At 43.1% G+C, this 20,812-nt stretch overlaps 2 protein-coding genes across 4 annotated transcripts in view; one reads left to right on the top strand and one right to left on the bottom strand.

Annotated features, from left to right (window-relative positions):
• Positions 1-20,812, top strand: part of LOC146277291 (serine/threonine-protein kinase 38-like) — an 85,030-nt gene that overhangs the window by 56,510 nt on the left and 7,708 nt on the right. The gene's annotated exons all lie outside the window — the stretch shown is intronic.
• On the bottom strand, positions 15,276-17,788 carry LOC146277292 (zinc finger BED domain-containing protein 4-like). Its single transcript, XM_084701995.1, has 2 exons — positions 16,396-17,788; positions 15,276-16,176 (listed from the first exon to the last, which is right to left on the bottom strand). The coding sequence occupies exons 1-2, from the start codon at positions 17,770-17,772 to the stop codon at positions 15,673-15,675; spliced, it is 1,881 nt and encodes a 626-aa protein (XP_084558121.1). The 5' UTR covers positions 17,773-17,788; the 3' UTR covers positions 15,276-15,672.

The raw sequence follows: 20,812 nt of genomic DNA, 5'->3' as shown, positions 1-20,812 counted from the left end.
CTTGAGACCCTGTGACTCACAGAGAGAGTAGTCAACACCTGGTTGAACACACGAGACAAGAAATTGGAACCCTGCTCTCTCTGAATGACTTTCGGGTGACCAAACGTGGAGAAACACTTTACCAGATCCCTGACCACCGAGGTGGCCATTATAGTGCGGAGGGAAACTGCCTCTGGATAACGGTCGCCACACACATCATGGTTATCAAAAACTGGTTATCCGTACCTGTTTTAGGCAAAGGCACTACCTGACAAGTATGGCACAACCTGCAGAATCGAGCCCCATTCCTCTTCAGGCCCGGCCTAAAGAAATGTTGCAGTACCCAATCATGAGTAAGGGATAATGTATAGAACGCAGGTCATGATCGGGAAAATAAGCCCCGACAGGTTGAACAGCACCCAGAAGCTCTATCTATACATTATCCCGCTTATTATTTTTACAATTTATTTGTTACCATTTGTAGTGTTGATCAGCAGAGAAATAGTTTGCCAATGACGTTGAACTTCAAAGACGTTGGCTTCAGATCAGCTGACGTCACTAAGCAACGCTGCTGTCCTCTCGTCTGTTCTTCACTGGCGATGGCATCAACTCAGCCTTTAACCAAGTATGAAAATCCCAGTTTTTCCCCTAAATATTAAAGTTAATCGGAAACTCATCCATAGTTGCTTGGTATGTAGCCTACGTTTTTTTTCCCAGTAGGCTTCAGATCAGCTGACGACACTAAGCAACTAAATACGCTGGGGTTGATAAGTTACCGGACTACTTGTGAAGTGCTACAGAAGACACAAATCCCCAGCAAAAAGGCCACTCCCCTTGACAGCGTTCAATTATGCATAGCAACGGTCAAATATGGAAAAATAGTTGACCACAGAACGTTGGGAAGCCCCATTCAAGTAAATGGAGCATTCTACAGCATTAAGAAGAGCTGTGTAATAAGTCTTGGTTATACCAGTGTCCAGACCAAGGACTTTTGTGGGCTGTGACCAGCACACAAGAACGGTAGGCGCTGGGGAAAACTACCTGGAACACAGGCCGCCACTCACCGCTGGCCTCAGGGTTGGCAAACCATTTCTGCATCAACACCCCATTCTCAAGGAAGTAGGCGACAATCCCCAGCGCCGTCCCCCCCTTTTAGCAATAACAGTAGAAATACATTTGGCTCGCCTAGCCTGCGCCTCCAACAGCTGTGCACGCGTAACAGGCAATTCTACCCCCACTGCAACAGTCTCAGCACCCTTCCCTCGGAGTACCCCTGGGCAGGGACTCAGAGCGGAGAGACACAATGACAGGAACCTCACACGCAAACTCGGGGGAAAACAATGTGTCACCCAGAATACCATCTTCCATGGCCCTCCTAGACTGAGCCTGTTAGAAAATTAAGCATTCCTCTAGAGCAGGGCTCTCCGATTCCGGTCCTCGAGGGCCGCTGTCCTGCATGTTTTAGATGTTTCCCTGCTCTACCACACCAGTTTCAAATGAATGGGTCGTTATCAAGCTCTCTGGAAGCCGGGTAATAACCATTCATTTAAATCAGGTGTGCTGGAGCAGGGGAACATCAAAAACATGCAGGACAGCGGCCCTCGAGGACCGGAATTGGAGAGCCCTGCTCTAGAGGTTCAACTGACACGTTCCATAAAATATGGGATCCATTGCTGTTGTTCCCCCAGATAATACAAGGCCCTAACAGGCCCAGGAAGGCCCAGTTCGCACAGCTGCGTTGTCTGATGCCCGATGTGATCTTTAAACAGAGTGGGAATTGCTCCCTCTCTCAACCTCATCCCCCCCTCCCCTTTTTTGTATTTTTATTTTAAATTTGTAGTTCGGGTTCCTCCGGTAGGAGGACTTTCTGGTTCTGTCCAAATGTGATTCAACCTTCAGAACCCTTCTCCTTATGAACCATAGATCCAATTGACTTGAAATGTGTTACAGATGTGTAGAATACATGTCTTTACATAGGGTGACATGGAATAAGAAATACAATACAAAATGGCTGAAAGGGGTGTATTTTTTTTTTGTGTCAATAAATCTCATATAATTTTGACTCATGGTTTTTCAAACCTAATAGGGTTCAAGACGACATCACTCTGAAGTACCATAAACAATTTCACCTTGGTATGTCTATATATGATTTAATTCAAATGAATTGCTCCACAGCGCGCTCCAAATTCTCACAGGCTCATCCTGCTCGTTGACACAAGGGTGACCAACTGTCCCGCTTTGCGTTGTGTCACACAGCATTTTCACCCCTTGTCCCGCACGTCGCATATTGAATATGCTGTGGGATACAGCGCAAAGAGGGACAGGTGCTCAACCTACTTGACACACGCGCGAGCTTGGTGAGACGCACACACATCCTTTCTGGAAATGGTGTGCTGACCAAGCCCCCAATCGCTTCCAATCGCAGCTCGCCGTTACGAAAATAAATTCTTTTTCGGCAGCCGTTGTTGTTTTCAACTGGAATTGCCTGATAGCCGTGTTGGAGGCAGCCACGTTCGGTAAGTCCTATTTTTACACATTTTAAGCTAGAATTAATTATTGGGTTCGTGAAAGTACACCTTCTTGAATTATGGTGAAGGTTTGAGCACTTTGAGACCTTTAGATCGTGAGTTTGAAGTAACGGAAAACCGAGTTCAAAAAGTAGCTAGCTTTTTCCCTCTGTGTAATTACTGAATCATGTAGCATCTCGGCGAATTCATCAAAAAGGTAGACGAGGGCAGCTTTTAGGAAAACAAGCACTTCCCCACAGACCTGTCGGCTCCGAATTTTGAATCGGGTCGTGAACATTTTTGTAATAAGCGTATGCGCCAGGGAGACCGCAGAGGCTTAGGCGGCAGCCATGTTTTGGTTGCGTCATGTTTATAAGTTCACCATTTCACAGTTCGGTTGACACCAAAAATGTGTTTGTTTCCAAACCTCGAGGAGGGCAGCCTTTAGGAGATTTGGGAATTGTGCTTTTAGCCAGATGCTCCGATTGTTTTTGTGATCTGTGGAAAACTTGCAAGTGGACTGAGACTGCGTCCCTGGGGTACATTGTTTTGACTTAGCCTCAGAGACAGACTCGGCTCGCTCACTGGCAGTGTGTAAACAATATCGTAATTCACTAAATTCTACGCCTAAAACGTCAGGGAGGGCTGCTTTTTGTAGACAAGAGTCTGCTGAAGATAGCCAGTACATAGGATCCTTCAAAACAAGTCTATTTCATTTGTCGATTTCCTGAGAAAGCGACCTACGTTAGCCAGGCTAGTTTCACTCGGTCAGCCTACTTAAAGGTCTCTTACAGTCAGAATCACTGTTTACAGGCAAACGTCGAGCTGGTCTTCGGTCAGATGTGTATAATGACCAGTTTAGAGCTAAATACTCTTGCCAGAGCCTGGAACCGAGCCAAATGTTTTGAGTGACTTTGCATGGTTGGGTCTCCATCAGGTCAACACATTTAGATTCAAGTTCAAGTAATGCCACTGCATTTCACAGTCAACTGTAGTTTATGTCAAGTGTAGATGTAAAAGCTTCCTTTTTCACAACTGACATGGATCCTTTCTTCACTTTTACATGTCTGGAGGGTCATGCAGAGGCCTGCTCAACAGAGTTCAACAGAGGATGCTGAGAGAAAAACAGATCCCTTGCTAGACAACCCCCCTCTAGCTGGACAGCTACTCTTCAGCCCTGACCCCAGGACAGCTTCATCCAGCTGGCCTGCCCTGACTGCCTGCCTGCAGGCCCTGCCCCTGCCTGCCTGCCCTCCAGAGACAGACAGTCACCCCACAGACACAGTAGCTCTGCAGACTGCTTTTTTGAGGACATTGATGAAAAAGGACAAACCAGCATTTTTTACTTTGATGAAAGTCTAAATGTGTAATCATTTCCATGTCCCAGCATACCAAGCTGCTGACTTTTATTGTCTTAAGTAATGAAACCAGTTCAAGTTATAGACTTTTGACCTGAATCCAATGATTAGTCATCTGAACTGAGACACCAGTTCATCTCACACATTTGCCTTTGTTTCCATGGGATTCATGGAATTGCTAGTTTTTGCTCCACCATTGTGTAATACAAAATATAAGTTAGGACAGCAATTACATTTTTGTGTTATCCTTTCGCATTACACACATTTACTCAATGTTCTTAATATTTTGCATTTTGAATATTTAGTTTACAACATTTAGTTTAATTAAGAATTTATTCTGAGTGAACATCTGACAGTTAATGTAATTCATGGTAAATGTTGATGGTGAATTGCTATTGGAAAATGTATATCCTGTGCTGCACATGTGACTTAAGTGATTAGACAATAGGTGCGTTCGACATGGACGGCGGCTGCATGAAACGACCGGCGAGAGTAGCCGCTTGCAGTCGGAGAGCAGTTGAAAACGGCTCTGTGCAGTCGGACATTTCAGGTTCTCGTGGTTTGCTGCATTGACGTCAGTCACGGCCGATTAAGCGCTGTTTGCTGACTTTACTTTATTTATAATTAGGGTTCCTCCGGTAGGAGGGAACTTATTGTTATTGTTGGTATTCTTATTAGGGTTCCTTCGGTAGAAGGGAACCTATTGTTATTGTTGGTATTCTTACTATTATTATTTTTCTTCTCCTTTGCACCCCAATATCTCAAAAAGTCCCCGGTCATAAATGTTCTAATTTGGCACATTGGGCCACATCGGACCGTAGGGGGCTCCACAGGCCACGCCCATTTTCAAAGTGATGGCATTTCCACCATATTAATCCAATTCTTCTGAAACTTGATGTGCATGCCTCATTTTTCATGATGAACAACAAAGCCTCAAGGACCCATAACGTCCGCCATGATAGATTTTCCTGTATAGTGATCATTTTGGAAAACATTCAAAATTCCTCTTCTCTTGAGCCAAAGGTCTAATTGACTTGAAATTTTGTACAGACATGTATCATTGACGTATTTAAAAATGTTACTTAAGGCAATTGAATCAAGTACAAAACGGCTGAAAGGGGTGTATTTATGTAAATGTCCACATTGCCTCAATATGTTTGTGTCACTAAATCAAATGTATTTATGAAGCATGGTTCAAATGTAATAGGCTTTAAGGTGACATGCCTCTGAATTACCATGCAAAGTTTCACCTTGATATGTCAAAATATGACTGAATTACAGCTGTTTGAATTTGGACCAAATCTGACAATGCTCGCCATTGGAGAAACAGCTTTTTTTATTATCCAGTTATTGAACTTTGTGTGTTCCATGCCTGGGAATGGCTATGGCAATTGGCTGAGAAGTTGTGCTGGTAAGCAAAGGGTTGTAGGTTCAAAACCAGTCAGAGGCATAGTTTTTTTTTTTTTATTCTGACATAGCGGTTTCTTGTCTTCCAATAAATCCTCCGGTTGTAAAACATAGCAATTCGTGTTTATTTGAGCCCATCACAACACTCCAATCATCTGTTTAGCGAGACTGTGTAAACCACTGCAAAACAAGCCAGGTTCGCCACAGTAGCTAGCTACTTGTAGTCTACGCATGGTAGATATAACGCTAATGGTTATCTCTAATGAAGATTGTTCAGGTGGATCCCTTGTCTGTTTCACAAATTCCTTTCAGTAACCTAAGCCAGGATACATCCCCACTGATGCTAGGCATGATTTTAAATTCCCTTCCATGACAAGTTATGGCACTCAAACAACTTTTTAAAACCCTTTAAGTAAGTTATTCTTAACAGCAGCAACCCAGTGATCCCGTTGTCCCATTTTAATAGGAAATGTACAAGCAGTTTCAACTTTGGCTGAATCTAACAACGCTTACCACAGGAGAAACAGCTTACTTTTTAATACTGTTACTGAACATGACACTATTCAACACTGAGAATAGCTCAATGGGCTGGGATGGTGACCTGTAAAGTATAAGGTAGTAGGTTGGAATCCAGCCATTATCTTTTGGCCTGTCATCATTTTGATTATCTGTTTAGTTAAACAGGATGACATCATTCTGAAATACCATGCACAATTTCATGCAATTTCACCTTGAAATGTCAACCGTTTCTCAACCTTTGTCCCAAAGCTGACCAAAGCTAATACAATCTCAACAGTTGGTGTGGAGCAGAGAGAATAGAGAGACTGACTTGTAACCTTATGCTCATGAATTCAAATCCCCATTCAGCCTGTTGTTGGCCAAACATTAAGTAGTTTTGCTCTTTTGTTGTCCAACTCTAGATCTTCTACAGTCTACATGTTTATAATATTTTGTCAAGGAACCCGCATCGCTGCTTGCAGCTATATTTAAACTTAGTCTTTCCGTTAGTGAAGAGGCGGAGTAAAACCCTTTCTTCAACACATTTTTTATTCAATTAAACAGTTTGGTCCGGATTTGAACCAAAGTGAAGAAGTTTGGTTAAGTCGAAAGACTGCAAAGAATTAGGAAAACTTTTGCCCATTGAAGCCATTGGAAACTAACAAATAAGCTAAGTGGATGACTCGGCAAGCATTGGAGTTAGTTTAGCATCGCAGTTATCAAGAATGCATTGATTTCGTTAAGAAGACCTAAGTGAAAGTGCTTATCAAAACGGGATTTTATGCTGATTCAATTTGGACGTGACTGAGCTGGGTTTGGGATGGAATTGTAAGGATTTGTGTTGTGTTATAACGGCAGACGGCTGTGTCCAACTGAAACAAGGCTTTGTGAGTGAAGTAGCTGCAACGTTGTGGAATATCAACAACACTGATGAGTGAAAAGGACGACATGGGTGTCAATACTCGTGAGAGGACGCCAACAGCTAAAGGAGCAGAGAATAAACTGCATATTCTCACAAACAGAAGAGTTAAATTATCACAATTGACTGCAAAATCTAACGAAATTGAGCTACTTTTGAACAGTGAAGAATTGCCTACTGTACATGACATTCAAAAGGAATGTAAAGTGTTCAAGAAACAATGTGAAGAGTTTATTGAGTGCAATTGTGCAGTAGTATCATGTCTCAATGTTGAAGAAAAGGAGGTTGACCAGCAGTTTATGGCTAAAGTTAAAAGGTGCATTGAAGCAAAAACAAGAGGTAACACCTTGGGACAGTGTCTAGGGTGTCAAAAGTGTCAAATGCCTCTGCAGCCCGCATAAAAAAAGAAGACAATAGAGCTGCTCTGATGGCACAGGCAGCAGCTTTGCAAGAAAAACAAGCATTAGAATTGAAGGAGGCTGAAATTAAAGCTGCAAAGGAAAGATTAGAAATTGAAACAGCTCTTGCAGTTTCCACTGCTAAAATGAAAGTATCTGAGGAGTGTGAAGAACTTCTATCCCAGACAGGTACAAAAGAACCTTTATCGCTGTTGGACAGTGTTAAACATGAGCCAGGACATGGTGACTTACAAGGTTTGCTATCCACCAGACTGAAGAAGCCAATATATGGTCTGAATACTAACCTGGTTGAGGCTTTTGGAGCATGTTGAGGACAGACGGATATTCCACCACCTATCCCAACCAACGTAGACTTCCGCCTCAATCTGATGACGGAGCAAGACAGATGTACCACATGACGCAACGTCAGACAGACGTTATAGAGCTGTTGGCAAGGAACCAACAGCTGTTTCGCTTATCAAAAAGAGATGTGCCAGTGTTCCAGGGAGACCCACTGGAGTTCAGATCCTTTATAAGAGCTTTCATACATGCCATTGTTTCCCGTGCTGAGAGCAATGCTGATAAACTACACGTCTTGGAGCAGTACACAAGAGGCGAAGCTCGTCATGTGAGGAGCTGTCATTATATGCCTGACCATCATATGCAAAGGCTTTGAGACTACTGCAAGAGAAGTATGAAAATGAGTCGAAGGTGGCTACTGCATTGATTGAAAAGACTTACAAGTGACCACAAATAAAATCTGAAGACACAAAGGCCCTAAATGCTTTCTCAGTGTTCCTTGTGAGTTGTCGTAATGTTATGGAAGACATTGATTATATGGAAGAAATGGGGCCGTTCTCCGTACGTTGCTAACTCAGTTAGCTGGATTTGATTGTTGACGATTTGTCATTATCTTGGATTGTTCGGTTCTTCAAAGCTCATCCTGGACTTGCTGTCATAGCAACAGGTCTGTAAGCTTAAACCTGCTCTGGAGCAGGTTTATTTTATGCAAACACGATTAGATTGAGGCTTTACAAGTAGAGGGTATACAGGAAGTCTGTCACAGACATGTCTTGTCCGTTTTTACTACAGGAACCTGTTGCAGAAGGTGCAAGAATAATTAGCAGAATTTAACATGAAACCTAATTAATTGCTCATTGCTTGATAGATAGGCTCCTTAAGCACAGCGCGATATGCCAGCCTATACTTTTTGAGAGGATAGCCTATCATGTGAGGGTGTCATTTACATCATCAATTTGTTGAAACCACAAAATATGACATTAAAGATCATAAATGAAAATATGAAAGTATGAAGAAAAAAACAAACATATGCCTAGCTTACTGTAATAAGCAATAAAACGCGTGGTCATTACTCTACATTTAATTTGGTCTGCTACTTTTTGCCAGCCCTCTTTCTTGGATTTTGCAGACTTTGAGGTGTTCCCTGGCGTTCTGATTAAATCTTCAAATTCGGAGTAACCTTCAAGCAAGCTCTGTTTGCAAAAAAATGGGCGCTCATTTTGGCCATGGTGAGCAGCCATAGACTTACGTGAGCAGCCACTAACAGCGTTGCTGATCAAGGTTTCAACTTTCGATACATACCCCCTTTTAGACCAATGCATAACTCAATCCAGCTATACTAATTATAAACAACATGGGTGTACGAAGAGCCGAATTAGCCAGATCATGATTATGTGTCTTTAATTCTTGGATGTAATAAGCGACGTACGGAGAACGGGCCACTGGACAACCCCACAAACCCCATTTGATGCTAACATCCGGTGCGCCTAGAGATGGCTGCGCTGACGGGGGCTCAGCAAAAACCTAATTTTTTGTCATGTAAGTGTTTGTTACTTGTTTTGTTATAATGTTGTTTATTCAGTACGACCGGCAGACACTTCTGGACATTAAGTTGTCTCTTGGCAAGGATTATTTTACGAACTTCAATTCCACTTTTCGGAGTGCGAGCTCGGACTGCAGCTGGCCCTTTGTTGTTCCGCCGCTCTGTTTACCGGTGTTACGTCCCAACTGGTTCCCAATTTAACTGGTTCCCCAGCTGTGCGTGCACCTATCAGTCTGCCTCTGTCACCAGATTCGTCACAAATTCACAAACATATTACTGGCGATTTTCAAGTCGGATCTCATATTTGCTGCGGCAAATATGAAAGTAGGCCTATAGGCTACGTGCGCACTACATTAGGCTACCATTCGCGACAAAATAAATGGAGACAAAATAAAACATTTGCAGACTCGCATGAAGTGGGATTCGATCGCACTAGAGTAAAAACATAAACGCACCAAAGTCCGTTGACTAACACCATGAGCTATATCAGCTCACAAAATGTGAGAGAATCGTTAGGTATTTCTTAACTACATTGGCCTTCAGGTAACATTTTGAATTGGCGTCTTCTGATTCAACTGGTTCCCATAGACACTACCCGAATGTAGGCTTACTATGCACGTATTTGGGGTTGTTTCGAGGCAATAGCCGTATTTTCCACGACATCACAGCTCCCTCTGACACCACATATTACAAATTCATACTAAGAACGTCGCTGCTAACCCAGACAATACGATAAAAATACGCGTAACACAACATGGAAACATTCGTTTCCTATGCGATTTCGTGTAGCCTATTGCTGAGTGTTTCTTCGCTATATCTTTTGAAATCAATTCATTTCATAATTGTATATTCTGAACAAATGGTGGTTGTGGTTAATATGGCTATTGCCTTGAGACAACTCCAAATACGTGATGAGTAGCCTACATTCTGGTAGTGTCTACGGTAACTAGTTGATTCAGAAGAACCTAAACAACTTGTTGCCTGAAGGCCAACGTAGTTAATCAAGTGACTGAGTTCCTGAATTACTCACGTGCTCCAGTAGCTTACGGTGTAATGCACAGGATTGTCACTTTGTATGTGTTTTTGCTCGTGGGATCGAAGACCACTCGAATCTTTTATTTTCTTAGTTTCCATTTATTATGGCGTGAATGGCTGTAATGTAGTGCTCAGTACATTTGTTCAGAATATACAATTATGAAATGAATTGATTTCAAAAGATATAGCGAAGAAACACTCAGCAATAGGCTACACGAAATCGCATAGGAAACGAATGTTTCCATGTTGTGTTACGCGTATTTTTATCGTATCGTCTGGGTTAGCAGCGACGTTCTTAGTATGAATTTGTAATATGTGGTGTCAGAAGCAGCTGGGATGTCGTGGAAAATACGGCTATTGCCTCGAAACAACCCCAAATACGTGCATACTAAGCCTACATTCGGGTAGTGTCTATGGGAACCAGTTGAATCAGAAGAAGCCAATTCAAAATGTTACCTGAAGGCCAATGTATTTAAGAAATACCTAACGATTCAATCATATTTAGTGAGCTGGTATAGCTCGTGGTGTTAGTCAACAGACTGTGGTACGTTTATGGTTTTACTCTAGTGCGATCGAATCCCACTTCATGCGAGTCTGCAAATGTTTTATTTTGTCTCCATTTATTTTGTCGCGAATGGTAGCCTAATGTAGTGCGCACGTAGCCTATAGGCCTACTTTCATATTTGCCGCAGCAAATATGAGATCCGACTTGAAAATCGCCAGTAATATGTTTGTGAATTTGTGACGAATCTGGTGACAGAGGCAGACTGATAGGTGCACGCACAGCTGGGGAACCAGTTAAATTGGGAACCAGTTGGGACGTAACACCGGCGAAACGGAGGAAGAAGAAACGAGACCGGCGTTCTTGTTCGAACTCAGAAACGGTGCTTCAAACCTGCTTTTTCAACCATCTTTCTTGCTAACGTTCAGTCCATCGACAACAAAATGGATGAACTTAACGCTTGTGTCAAACTCCCACCGGGACATCAGGAACTGCTGTGTACTGGCATTCGTCGAGACCTGGCTGTCTCCGGAGATCTCCGACACGACGGTTACACCGTTGGGATTCACCATATACCTCTAGGACAGAACAGCTGATTCAGGGAAGTGCAGGAGCGGAGGTGTCTGTGTTATGGTTAACTCTCTTTGGGCTACAGATGTAGCGGTACTAGCATCCCACTGCTCTTCGGTCCTTGAGCTGCTAACTGTAAAAATCAGACCCTTCTATCTGCCTCGGGAATTCACTGCGGTCGTCATGAGTGCAGTCTACATCCCCCCAGGCAGACAAGGCCGCTGCTTTGGATGAACTGTATGGGATTATCAATGGTCTGGAAAATGTGCACCTAGAGGCAGCCTTCATTGTTGTTGGCAATTTCAACAGAGCCAACATGAAGAAAGTCCTGCCCAAGTACTATCAGCACATTGACTTCTTCACACTGGAGACCAGATCTTTGACCATTGTAATACAACATTTGTTGTGGATAATTTTATAAATTCCTGTGTATAGAGAAATAAATCAGTCTTGAAGTGAAGAAAATCCTACGTCCAAACAAGTAAGTGTTGACAAGTCAAAAATAAACTAATTCCAAAACAGACGCACTGGAACTCAGAGTCTGATGCAAAGTCCTACTTTTGGGAAGGCTGATCACACCACCATTCTTCTCCTCTCCACATATGAACAAAAGCTAAAACAGGTCAGACCGGTTGAGAGGTCAGTTCACCTTTGAAGTGACGCGTGTGTGGCGACCTTCCAGGACTGCTTTGACACCACTGACTTGCAGATGGGGACATTAACTAATACACGGACACTGTTTCCAGCTACACCCAACACTGCGTTGATGACGTAGTTCCCAAGAAGTTTGTCCGGTCTTTCCCAAATCAGAAGCCCTGGGTTGATGCCAGGGTCTGGGCCAAGCTGTGAGCCCGCACTGTCGCCTTTAACTCTGGGGACCCTGATGAGTACAGAAAGGCCAGATATGACCTTCTGAAGGCCAAGGTGGAGTCCAGCTACCATGGCTCTGACCCCGGGCGCATTTGGAGTGGACTTAAAGCCATTACAGACTACAAAGGGAGAGGCTCCAGTAAAACCCAGTCCTCTGTCCTACTGCCAGACAAGCTGAATTCCTTCTACGCTCACTTTGAGAGGGACAGTGAGCCCCCTGCAGTGGAGCTACCTGAAGGCCTAGCCAGTGGTGTGCCTACACTAACCATAGCCGAGGTGAGGCAGTGCTTCAAAAAGATCAACCCTCGCAAGGCACCTGGCCCAGACGGCATATCAGGTAGGACCCTCAGGGGCTGTGCTGACCAGCCAGCAGGGGTCTTCAGTGACATCTTCAACCTCTCCCTCAACCTGTCTGTACGCCCCAACTGCTTCAAGAGGACCACCATTATCCCTGTGCCCAAGAACACCAAGGTTACATGTTTGAACAACTATCGCCCGATAGCACTGACCTCTGTCATCATGAAGTGCTTCGAGCGGCTAGTCAAATCATTCATCTGCTCCTCGCTGCCCCCCACTCTGGACCCTATGCAGTTTGCATACCGGTCCAACAGGTCTACAGATGATGCCATCGCTCTGACTATGCACACCGTTCTCTCCCACCTGGACAAAGGGAATACGTATGTGAGGATGCTGTTCATTGACTACAGCTCAGCATTCAACACCATCATCCCCTCCAGGCTGGTCTCCAAGCTTGTGGACCTGGGACTAAGCACCTCCCTCTGCAAGTGGATCTTCCACTTCCTGACGGGGAAGCCACAAGTGGTGAGAATCGGTGACCGCACCTCATCCGTACTGATCACCAACATAGGCACCCCCAGGGCTGTGTGCTCAGCCCTCTCCTGTTCTCCTTGTTCACTCACGACTGTGTGGCTCCAACCTCCTTGTTAAGTTTGGTGACGACACAACCATCGTGGGCCTCATCTCTGAACGTGACGAGTCAGCCTACAGAGAGGAGGTTGACATGCTGACATCATGGTGCCAGGACAATAACCTCTCCCTCAACATCAGCAAGACCAAGGAGATGATTGTGGACTATAGGAGGCGGCAGAAGGAGGAGCATGCACCCCTACTCATCAACGGATCTGAAGGGGAGAAGGTCAGCTGCTTCAAGTTCCTCGGGGTGAACATCAGCAACGACCTCACCTGTACTGTTCACACGGACAAGGTGGTCAAAGCAGCCCGTAAACGCCTCTTCTTCTTGAGGAGCCTGAAGAAGTTTGGTATGGACTCAGTCATCCTCACTAACTTTTACAGATGCCCTATAGAGAGCATTCTGACTGGGTGCATTACAGTGTGGTATGGGAGCTGCACAGACAGAGACCGCAAGGCCCTACGAAGTGTGGTCCGTTCTGCTGAGTTCATCATCGGCAGGAAGCTCCCAGCCCTACAGGACACCTACCAAACACGCTGCCTCAGGAAAGCTGGCAGGATTCTAAGAGACTGTTACCACCCTTCCTTCAGTCTCTTTACCCCGTTGCCTTCTGGCAGGTGTTACTGCAGCATCCGGTCGCGCACACGCAGACTGGACAACAGTTTCTACCCAAGGGCCATCAGGCTTCTGAATGGACATTGATATGGACACTGATACACTTCACACTAGTCCCTTTAAACATTGTCACTTTCAGCTACTGGTGGCACTATCAGTTACATTGCACTACTGTACCTCACTGTACTTCACCATCAGGCTCCTGTATGGTAATTGACTTAGTCACTGATTGTCCTCTTCGTTACTTACACACTGTCACTTTCAGCTGCTGGTTGCACTATCTGTAATGTTGCACTATTCTACTTTACTCTACCCAGGTTAGAATAGGTTATAGAATAGAATAGTTGAATAGATTCAATGTGCATTTAGGGTTAGTATAGTGTATTATTTATTCCTATCTGTATATTTAGGAAGTTTCACTTATTTAAGCTCAGCATCGATGTTAATTATGTTCTGTGTACATTATGTTATGCCAGGTGCTTGCGTTGTTTTGTCTTAAAGGGGCAATTGACTGGGTTTTGGGGGTATTTCACACTGTTCCTTAAGGTCGAATAGGGTATGTAACATTGGTTGGGTTGAAAATGGCCCGGGTGCTCTTCTATGCCTTTGATAGATCATCTGAAATGTTCCCGGGGAAAAACACTAGCTTTTCTCCTTTTATGGTATGCTCATTAATATTTAGATAAGCTGCGCGCTGATTGGTTGGTTTTCAACGAGTGAAGCTGGGGAGCAAAAACGCAACACGGCCAACAGCAGCACTCACTGAAACACCGAAGGTGGAGACTTGAAATAAAAACGCGCAAATAAATCTATTATGTCTACACAACACTGTTTTCAACAGATTGACTACATATCATTTGAAATGATAACATTACTTGTTTCCACTTCTGTTGTTGAAGCAAACTGGATTGACTTGGGTGGGTAGAACGTTAGGCTTAGCAACCAAACCATATCGTGATTCAACTCGGCTTCAATTAGCTAGCTCTAGATATCTTGCTGAAAAATAACCTGACAAAGATCTGGACAAACATGCATCTTTAATTGTAGATTTACATGACACAGGTTATTTATTTGAATGAAACACTGTCAGGAACATGAAACAACGTTAGCCCCATTGCCAATAAACTAGGCTAAATTAGCACACATTCAACCTATGCTCTTGCGTTAATAGCAAGCTAAACTAGTTTACATGCCTACTACAGTCTAGGTGTTACTAGTAACAGTTAACTACTAGCAATGCCAACGTATCCTGTATCTAACACCTGCCTTTCTCCAGTTCTTTCAAATAGATTATCTTGACAGGCGTTAGCAATAAGCCAGACTGCTGTTTGTTTTCTGGCTATTTTTTTGGAAGCTTCCCTTCTAATGCCGACTACAGCTAGTCTAGCTAGAGTCATTTGATATGTGTAGAAACGTATTTAGCATTCTACCTATGCTATATACAGGACATGTTAGCATTGCTAATAACTGTTAGAACAACATCATACTGTCCTCACAGCTTGCGGTTGCAATGAGCATACGGTCGGAACAGCACCTCTTTCCAGGTTCAGCTTCCTAGCAAATCCTGCTTGCAATTGTCCAAGGTTGTCAAAACTGTCTTGGGTGAAATGTTCAGAGCAAATTAATGATTGAGTGTTGAACTTCGCCGGGATCTTCTCATAAACAACCAGTGTTGGGCAAGTTACTGAAAATTAGTAATTAGTTACAGTTACTAGTTACTTCTTTTAAAGGTAATTTAATTACTTTACCAGTTACTGTATATCAAAAGTAATTAGTTACTAGGGAAAGTACCTTTTAAGTTACTTTTATGTCTGCTTTTTTAATGTAATGAACAGTACTGAACAGTCAAACACAATAAACATATTTTTTAGACCTATTTATTGTAATCAACAGGGCAACAGGCTTTCAAATCAAGCAGTAGTACAAAAGTCCCTTTTAATACTTAACTTAATACAAAATAACTGTCTCAGTCATTTAACAGTGTTTTTTTAACCGCATTAGGCCCAATGAAATAAAAGTGATTGGCCTACAGTATTAACACTAATTAAAAGAGAAAACAAAGGTGCCTTGAGGTGCTGCATATAATTGAGTATGTGATTTAACAAAAGGTTAACAAAATGTTTTAACAAACATGCCTCATAAGGCAAAGCTAAATATAGATAAGAGATGAGATTCTCAACAAACGTAAAAATGGGCTAACAAGTCTCTTCTCTCACCTCTGACCAGTAGCCACAACATTGCTAGCTTTCAAACCAGTTATTGTACCTCAAGAGGAGAAGCTTCTCAAACTTTTGATCTGAGAGCCTATTCCTCTTTGGAGAGAGAATCAGGTTCCCAAGGCTAAAGAGTCTTTCCACTGGGGCACTGGATGGAGTGGCTGCATTATATTTAAGTGAAACTTTCTTTATTATGGGAAACTGATTCAGAGCGTCCATCCCTGTGGCTCCTGATTTAAAGTAATCAGCTACTTCATTTTCAACAGAGACATAGGCATCCTCCTCACTCTCATCAAAGCTAAAGAATTCATCCTCTTTGGTAGATGGCCGGCGCTGTGTTGTTGGGGTTTCCCCTGGGTGCTCATCCTGCTCTGGGACATATTTTCTGCATTCTGCTACTAGACTTGCTTTTACAAGGTCCTTCCTCTCCTGGCCACGCAGCCAACGTAACTTGAACTTGGGTAGGGTTGCAGCAGCTAGTAGAGCATCATTATCCTCAAGAACACGTGCAAATCTGGTTTTGATTGCCTGAAATACATGACACAAAAGACATAACAAGAGTATTAAAACAAGTCTTAAAAACAAGTGTATTATACATATTTGGCATATAGCATAAATCTTATTACAGAGCAGTCACTACTAAATTGACCTGCACTTATAAATACTTCACATTATGTAGACACAAATAAATGCAACTGAGCTATTGATTGGATACATATAAATGCAAAATAAAATAGCAGCTCTTACCTGAACAATTGCCTCTGGTAGGCCATCAAGGATTGCAAGGTGTTTTTTTAAATCCAGAGTCTTAGACATCAACGTCTCCAGAGTGGGCAAGAGTGTTCCGTAAAAACAATTGTCCTCGCCTTGCAGAATGTCAAGAGCCACAGTAAGTGGCTTCATCACAACACAATACTCTTTAAGGACCTGATGTTCCCTTTCATTGATGCATTTCATCTGAAGTTGGGAGGATATTGTATTCAATTCGGCCACAGGTATCTCAGAAATTCGAGCTACCGCATCATAGAACGAATTCCACCTGGTGGTGCAAGGTACAAGCAGCTTCTTAGCAATAACGTCGTTGACAATCTCCGAAGCCACCGTTGACCGACTTGCCTTGTTCCACAGCCCTGCGCATTTTGTGGTAGCATTTCTGTAGATAGATTTCGTTTCTGGCTTTGACATTAGCCACTTATCGACATCAGTGCATGAGATGAGGTTCAATGTGTGCGATGCGCATCTGTGATGCGGGGGTAAAACCACGTCATTGACATCGACAGCATTATCTAGCACATCCCCAAGGTTTGTAAAAGTCGCCTCATCCTCCTCCAAATTATCTTCAGTGTCTGGCTCAGGTGGCTGGTACATTTGAAACGCCTTGACAAAATTAGAGCCATTGTCAGTAACAGTTGCTGTCACTTTGAAAGATAGGCCATAGGATGAGTGGATGTTGTCTATTTCGGTTGCAATAATGTCATACGTATGTCGGCCCTTGAATCTCTGGCATGCCAGGGCTGATTTCCCACGTAGCATGTTGTTTGGATTAATCCAGTGTGCAGTTACACCTAGAAAGCTTTTATTGTAAGCAGTCCAGATGTCTGCTGTGGTAGAGACATCTTGTAAACCCTCAAATGTTTTTTTTAGCTCGACCTGCATTTTCGCATATTCTCTGTCTAAATAGCTGGAAAACGTCTTCCTGCACATTTGCCCCGAGCCTCCATTTATCACCGGAATTTTGCTTATTAGTTGCCTGAAGGCAACTGACTCGACAGTTGACAGAGGATGCATGTCATCGACAACATACCTAGCAATCAATTTATTCAGCTCTGCCTGGCTTATCGGCTGCACTGCAGTCCGTGTAAAGTCTAGCCTTGGTTGTTTGCATGGAGTGGCGCCTTCAGCATCCGTAGGGCTGGGGTCTTTCGCTACTAGCTTTGTCGAAGCGTGTTGTTTCAACAGGTGCTTCATAAGATTGGAATTGCTACTCTTAGATGTGGATAGGGTCTTTGCACCTGCACATAATTTACAACTCACCACTACATTTTTGTCTTTACTTTCGACGAGCGAAAAGTAATGTCCATACTTCCAGGAGAGAAAGCTCATTCTATCCGCACTGTCGGCCATGATGTGGTTTAATGCTCATTGATTGATTCGATTGGTGTATCATTGCGCCACCAAGGTCCTGCGATGTCAGATCAGAAGCAGCTAAAGTAGGCCTATCTTGTCTTCTTGTCTGCAAGTGTTCATTTTTCACAAAAGAGAGTAACGCGAGTAACAAACTCATTTAAATTTCAGTAATTGTAACTGCGTTAATTGATTCAAAAAAATACTTCGTTACATGCTCGTTACCGCTAAACGTAGTGGAATTACAGTAATGCGTTACTTTGTAACTCCCAACACTGTAAACAACAGCAGCCATGCCTGTCGAATGTTAGGCTCCTTTGGAAGACTGTAAGTGTTAGCCTTCCCTGTACAGCCTGGAACACAGCATTTACGACCGTGGTCCATTTTCAATATCCTTGTTATAATTCAAAACGTTCTTCTTTGTAATTGCTTAGAAGTAGCCTGCACAGAGCAGCGCGCAGCTAAATTAGCATCGGAGATCTATGCAACCTTGGGATGAAAGTGTTCACTGTGCTTTCATTATGGGAAGATCACGTGTGGCACCACTGAAGCAGACCACTATTCCACGAATGGAACTGACTGCAGCAGTGGTTGCTGTGAACACAGACAAGATATTGAGGAAAGAGCTTCAAATGGATCTCATTAAAGGGGTGATTGATTGGAAAACCGATTTTACCTTGTCATAGTTGAATAACGACAGTTCGGTGGGTAAATTGAACATACAGTGAACCTCAAAGTCCATTGACAGCTCTTTCCTATGCAAATCTCAAAATGAAAAAATGTGGCTGTAAAACGCAAGCTTTTCAACAAAGCCACCGGTCTGACGTCAGTCCGGGGACCGCCTTTTTTGGCTCTGGTCTGTATCTTTGTCACGCCCCAAAATGTACATCTAGACCAGCCCACTCACTGGTGTTCTTGCCCAGTCCGAGGTAGCATAGATCTCCGATGCTAATTTAGCTGCGCGCTGCTCTGTGCAGGCTACTTCTAAGCAATTACAAAGAATAACGTTTTGAAGTATAACAAGGCTATTGAAAATGGACCACGGTTGTAAATGCTGTGTTCCAGGCTGTACAGGGAAGGCTAACACTCATAGTCTTCCCAAGGAGCCAAACATTCGACAGGCATGGCTGCTGTTTGTCTATGAGAACATCCCGGCGAAGTTTGACACTCAATTATTCATTTGCTCTGAACATTTCACCCAAGACAGTTTTGACAACCTTGGACAGTTTCAAGCAGGATTTGCTAGGAAGCTGAACCTGAAAAGATGTGCTGTTCCGACGGAAGGACCAAGGAATGCAAGAACAGCTAGATAGCGAAAACACCTAGACTGTATGCATGTCAACTAGTTTAGCTTGCTAACGCAAGAGCATAGGTAGAATGTGTGATGATTTAGCCTAGTTTATTGGCAATGATGCTAACGTTGTTTCATGTTCCTGACTGTTTCATTCAAATAAATAACCTGTGTTGTCATGTATATCTACAATTCACGGTGCATGTTTGTCCAGATCTTTGTCAGGTTATTTTTCAGCAAGATATGTAGAGCTAGCTAACTGATGCTGAGTTGAATCACGATATAGTTTGGTTGCTAAGCCTAACGTTCTACCCACCCAAGTCAATCCAGTTTGCTTCGACAACAGAAGTGGAAACAACTAACGTTCTAGTCAATCTGTTGAAAACAGTGTTGTGTAGACACAATAGATTTATTTGCGGGTTTTTATTTCAATTCTCCACCTTTGGTGTTTCAGTGAGTGCTGTTGGCCGTGTTGCGTTTTTGCTCCCCAGCTTCACTCGTTGAAAACCAACCAATCAGCGCGCAGCTCATCTAAATATTAATGAGCATACCTTAAAAGGAGAAAAGCTTGTGTTTTTTCCCGGGAACATTTTAGATGATCTATCAGTGGACATAGAACAGCACCAACCAATGTTACATACTCTATTCGAAGACCTTAAGGAACAGTGTGAAATTGCCAAAAAAACAGTCAATCACCCCTTTAACTCGACATTCTAACAACTGTGTTGAAATACCTAGAGAATGAAAAGCTTTGTTTTAAAATCTTTGTTGCTAATCGTATGTAAATGTAATCGCATTGCTGTCATCAGAGAGTCGACTAAACTTGAGCAATGGAAATATGTCAATACTTCAATTAATCCCACTGATTGTTCTTCCAGAGGGGTTATGCCGACCAAGTTCATGAAGAATTTGAGCTGATTTCATGGTCTAGCGTTTTTCAAAGAACCAGAATTTCAATGGCCAGGCAGAGTTGATGATACAAGGGTTAATGAAGACAATGACAATTAGATGAGACACACAGCCACAGTTAATCTCACAGACACATCTGAAGATGTATATGCTGTGAACAAACTGTTGAACCACTACTCCAGCTGGTACTGGGTGAAAAAGCTATGGCGTGGGTTCTCAAACTTAAAGATCTCAAACCAATTGCAGCCGTATGGCTCATTTATTAAGAGGGAAGAGTGAAATCTTTTAAAGGACAGCGCCCAGTCTGGTCGCGCGGCGTCTTGGGCTTTAGTCACTGGTGATGTGAGGGCTTGGGAGGCTCAGGATCTCCGGCGCTGCCACACTACCAAAGATGTTTATCTTTCAGGAAGGGGAAATAGTAACTGAAATCAACATTAAAGGGGTCTCCCACCCTGTTCCTGGAGAGCTACCAGGAACAGTGTATCTGTGTATTTTTTAGAATGGGATTTTAGGGCAGCGAGTTTTCCACGATTATCTCGAGAACCGGGAACTCTGCAAAGTTCATATTTTGCAGATGTCCATTTTATAATCCAATGGAGTCCGGTGCTGCGTTTGACGTTGTTTGGATAAGCATTTTGACATTTCCCAAAAATATTTTTTCAGTCAGTTTTGCAATGGATCTTTTTCAGCTAAGTTGAGCTTGCACTATACACTTCACTAACCGCTTGGACTAATGTGCACTAGAGGTAGAAGGCTGTATGATCACTTCAGTGAATTTAGATTTGTTAATGAACTAATTCCATTAACAAAGGCATTTGCAATTAAATTAACTTAATGCTT

The sequence above is a fragment of the Hypomesus nipponensis genome, chromosome 7 (assembly GCF_054491055.1).
Source record: "Hypomesus nipponensis isolate SF chromosome 7, ASM5449105v1, whole genome shotgun sequence".
Taxonomy (NCBI): Eukaryota; Metazoa; Chordata; class Actinopteri; order Osmeriformes; family Osmeridae; genus Hypomesus; species Hypomesus nipponensis.
This window is presented reverse-complemented; position numbering and strand designations above follow the sequence as displayed.

Coding starts and splice junctions, on each gene's coding strand:
- LOC146277292 (XM_084701995.1), bottom strand. CDS start 17,772: ATGGCCGACAGTGCGGATAGAATGAGCTTTCTCTCCTGGAAGTATGGA. Junction 16,177..16,395: donor TACCAGAGGCAATTGTTCAG/GTAAGAGCTGCT, acceptor CATGTATTTCAG/GCAATCAAAACCAGATTTGC.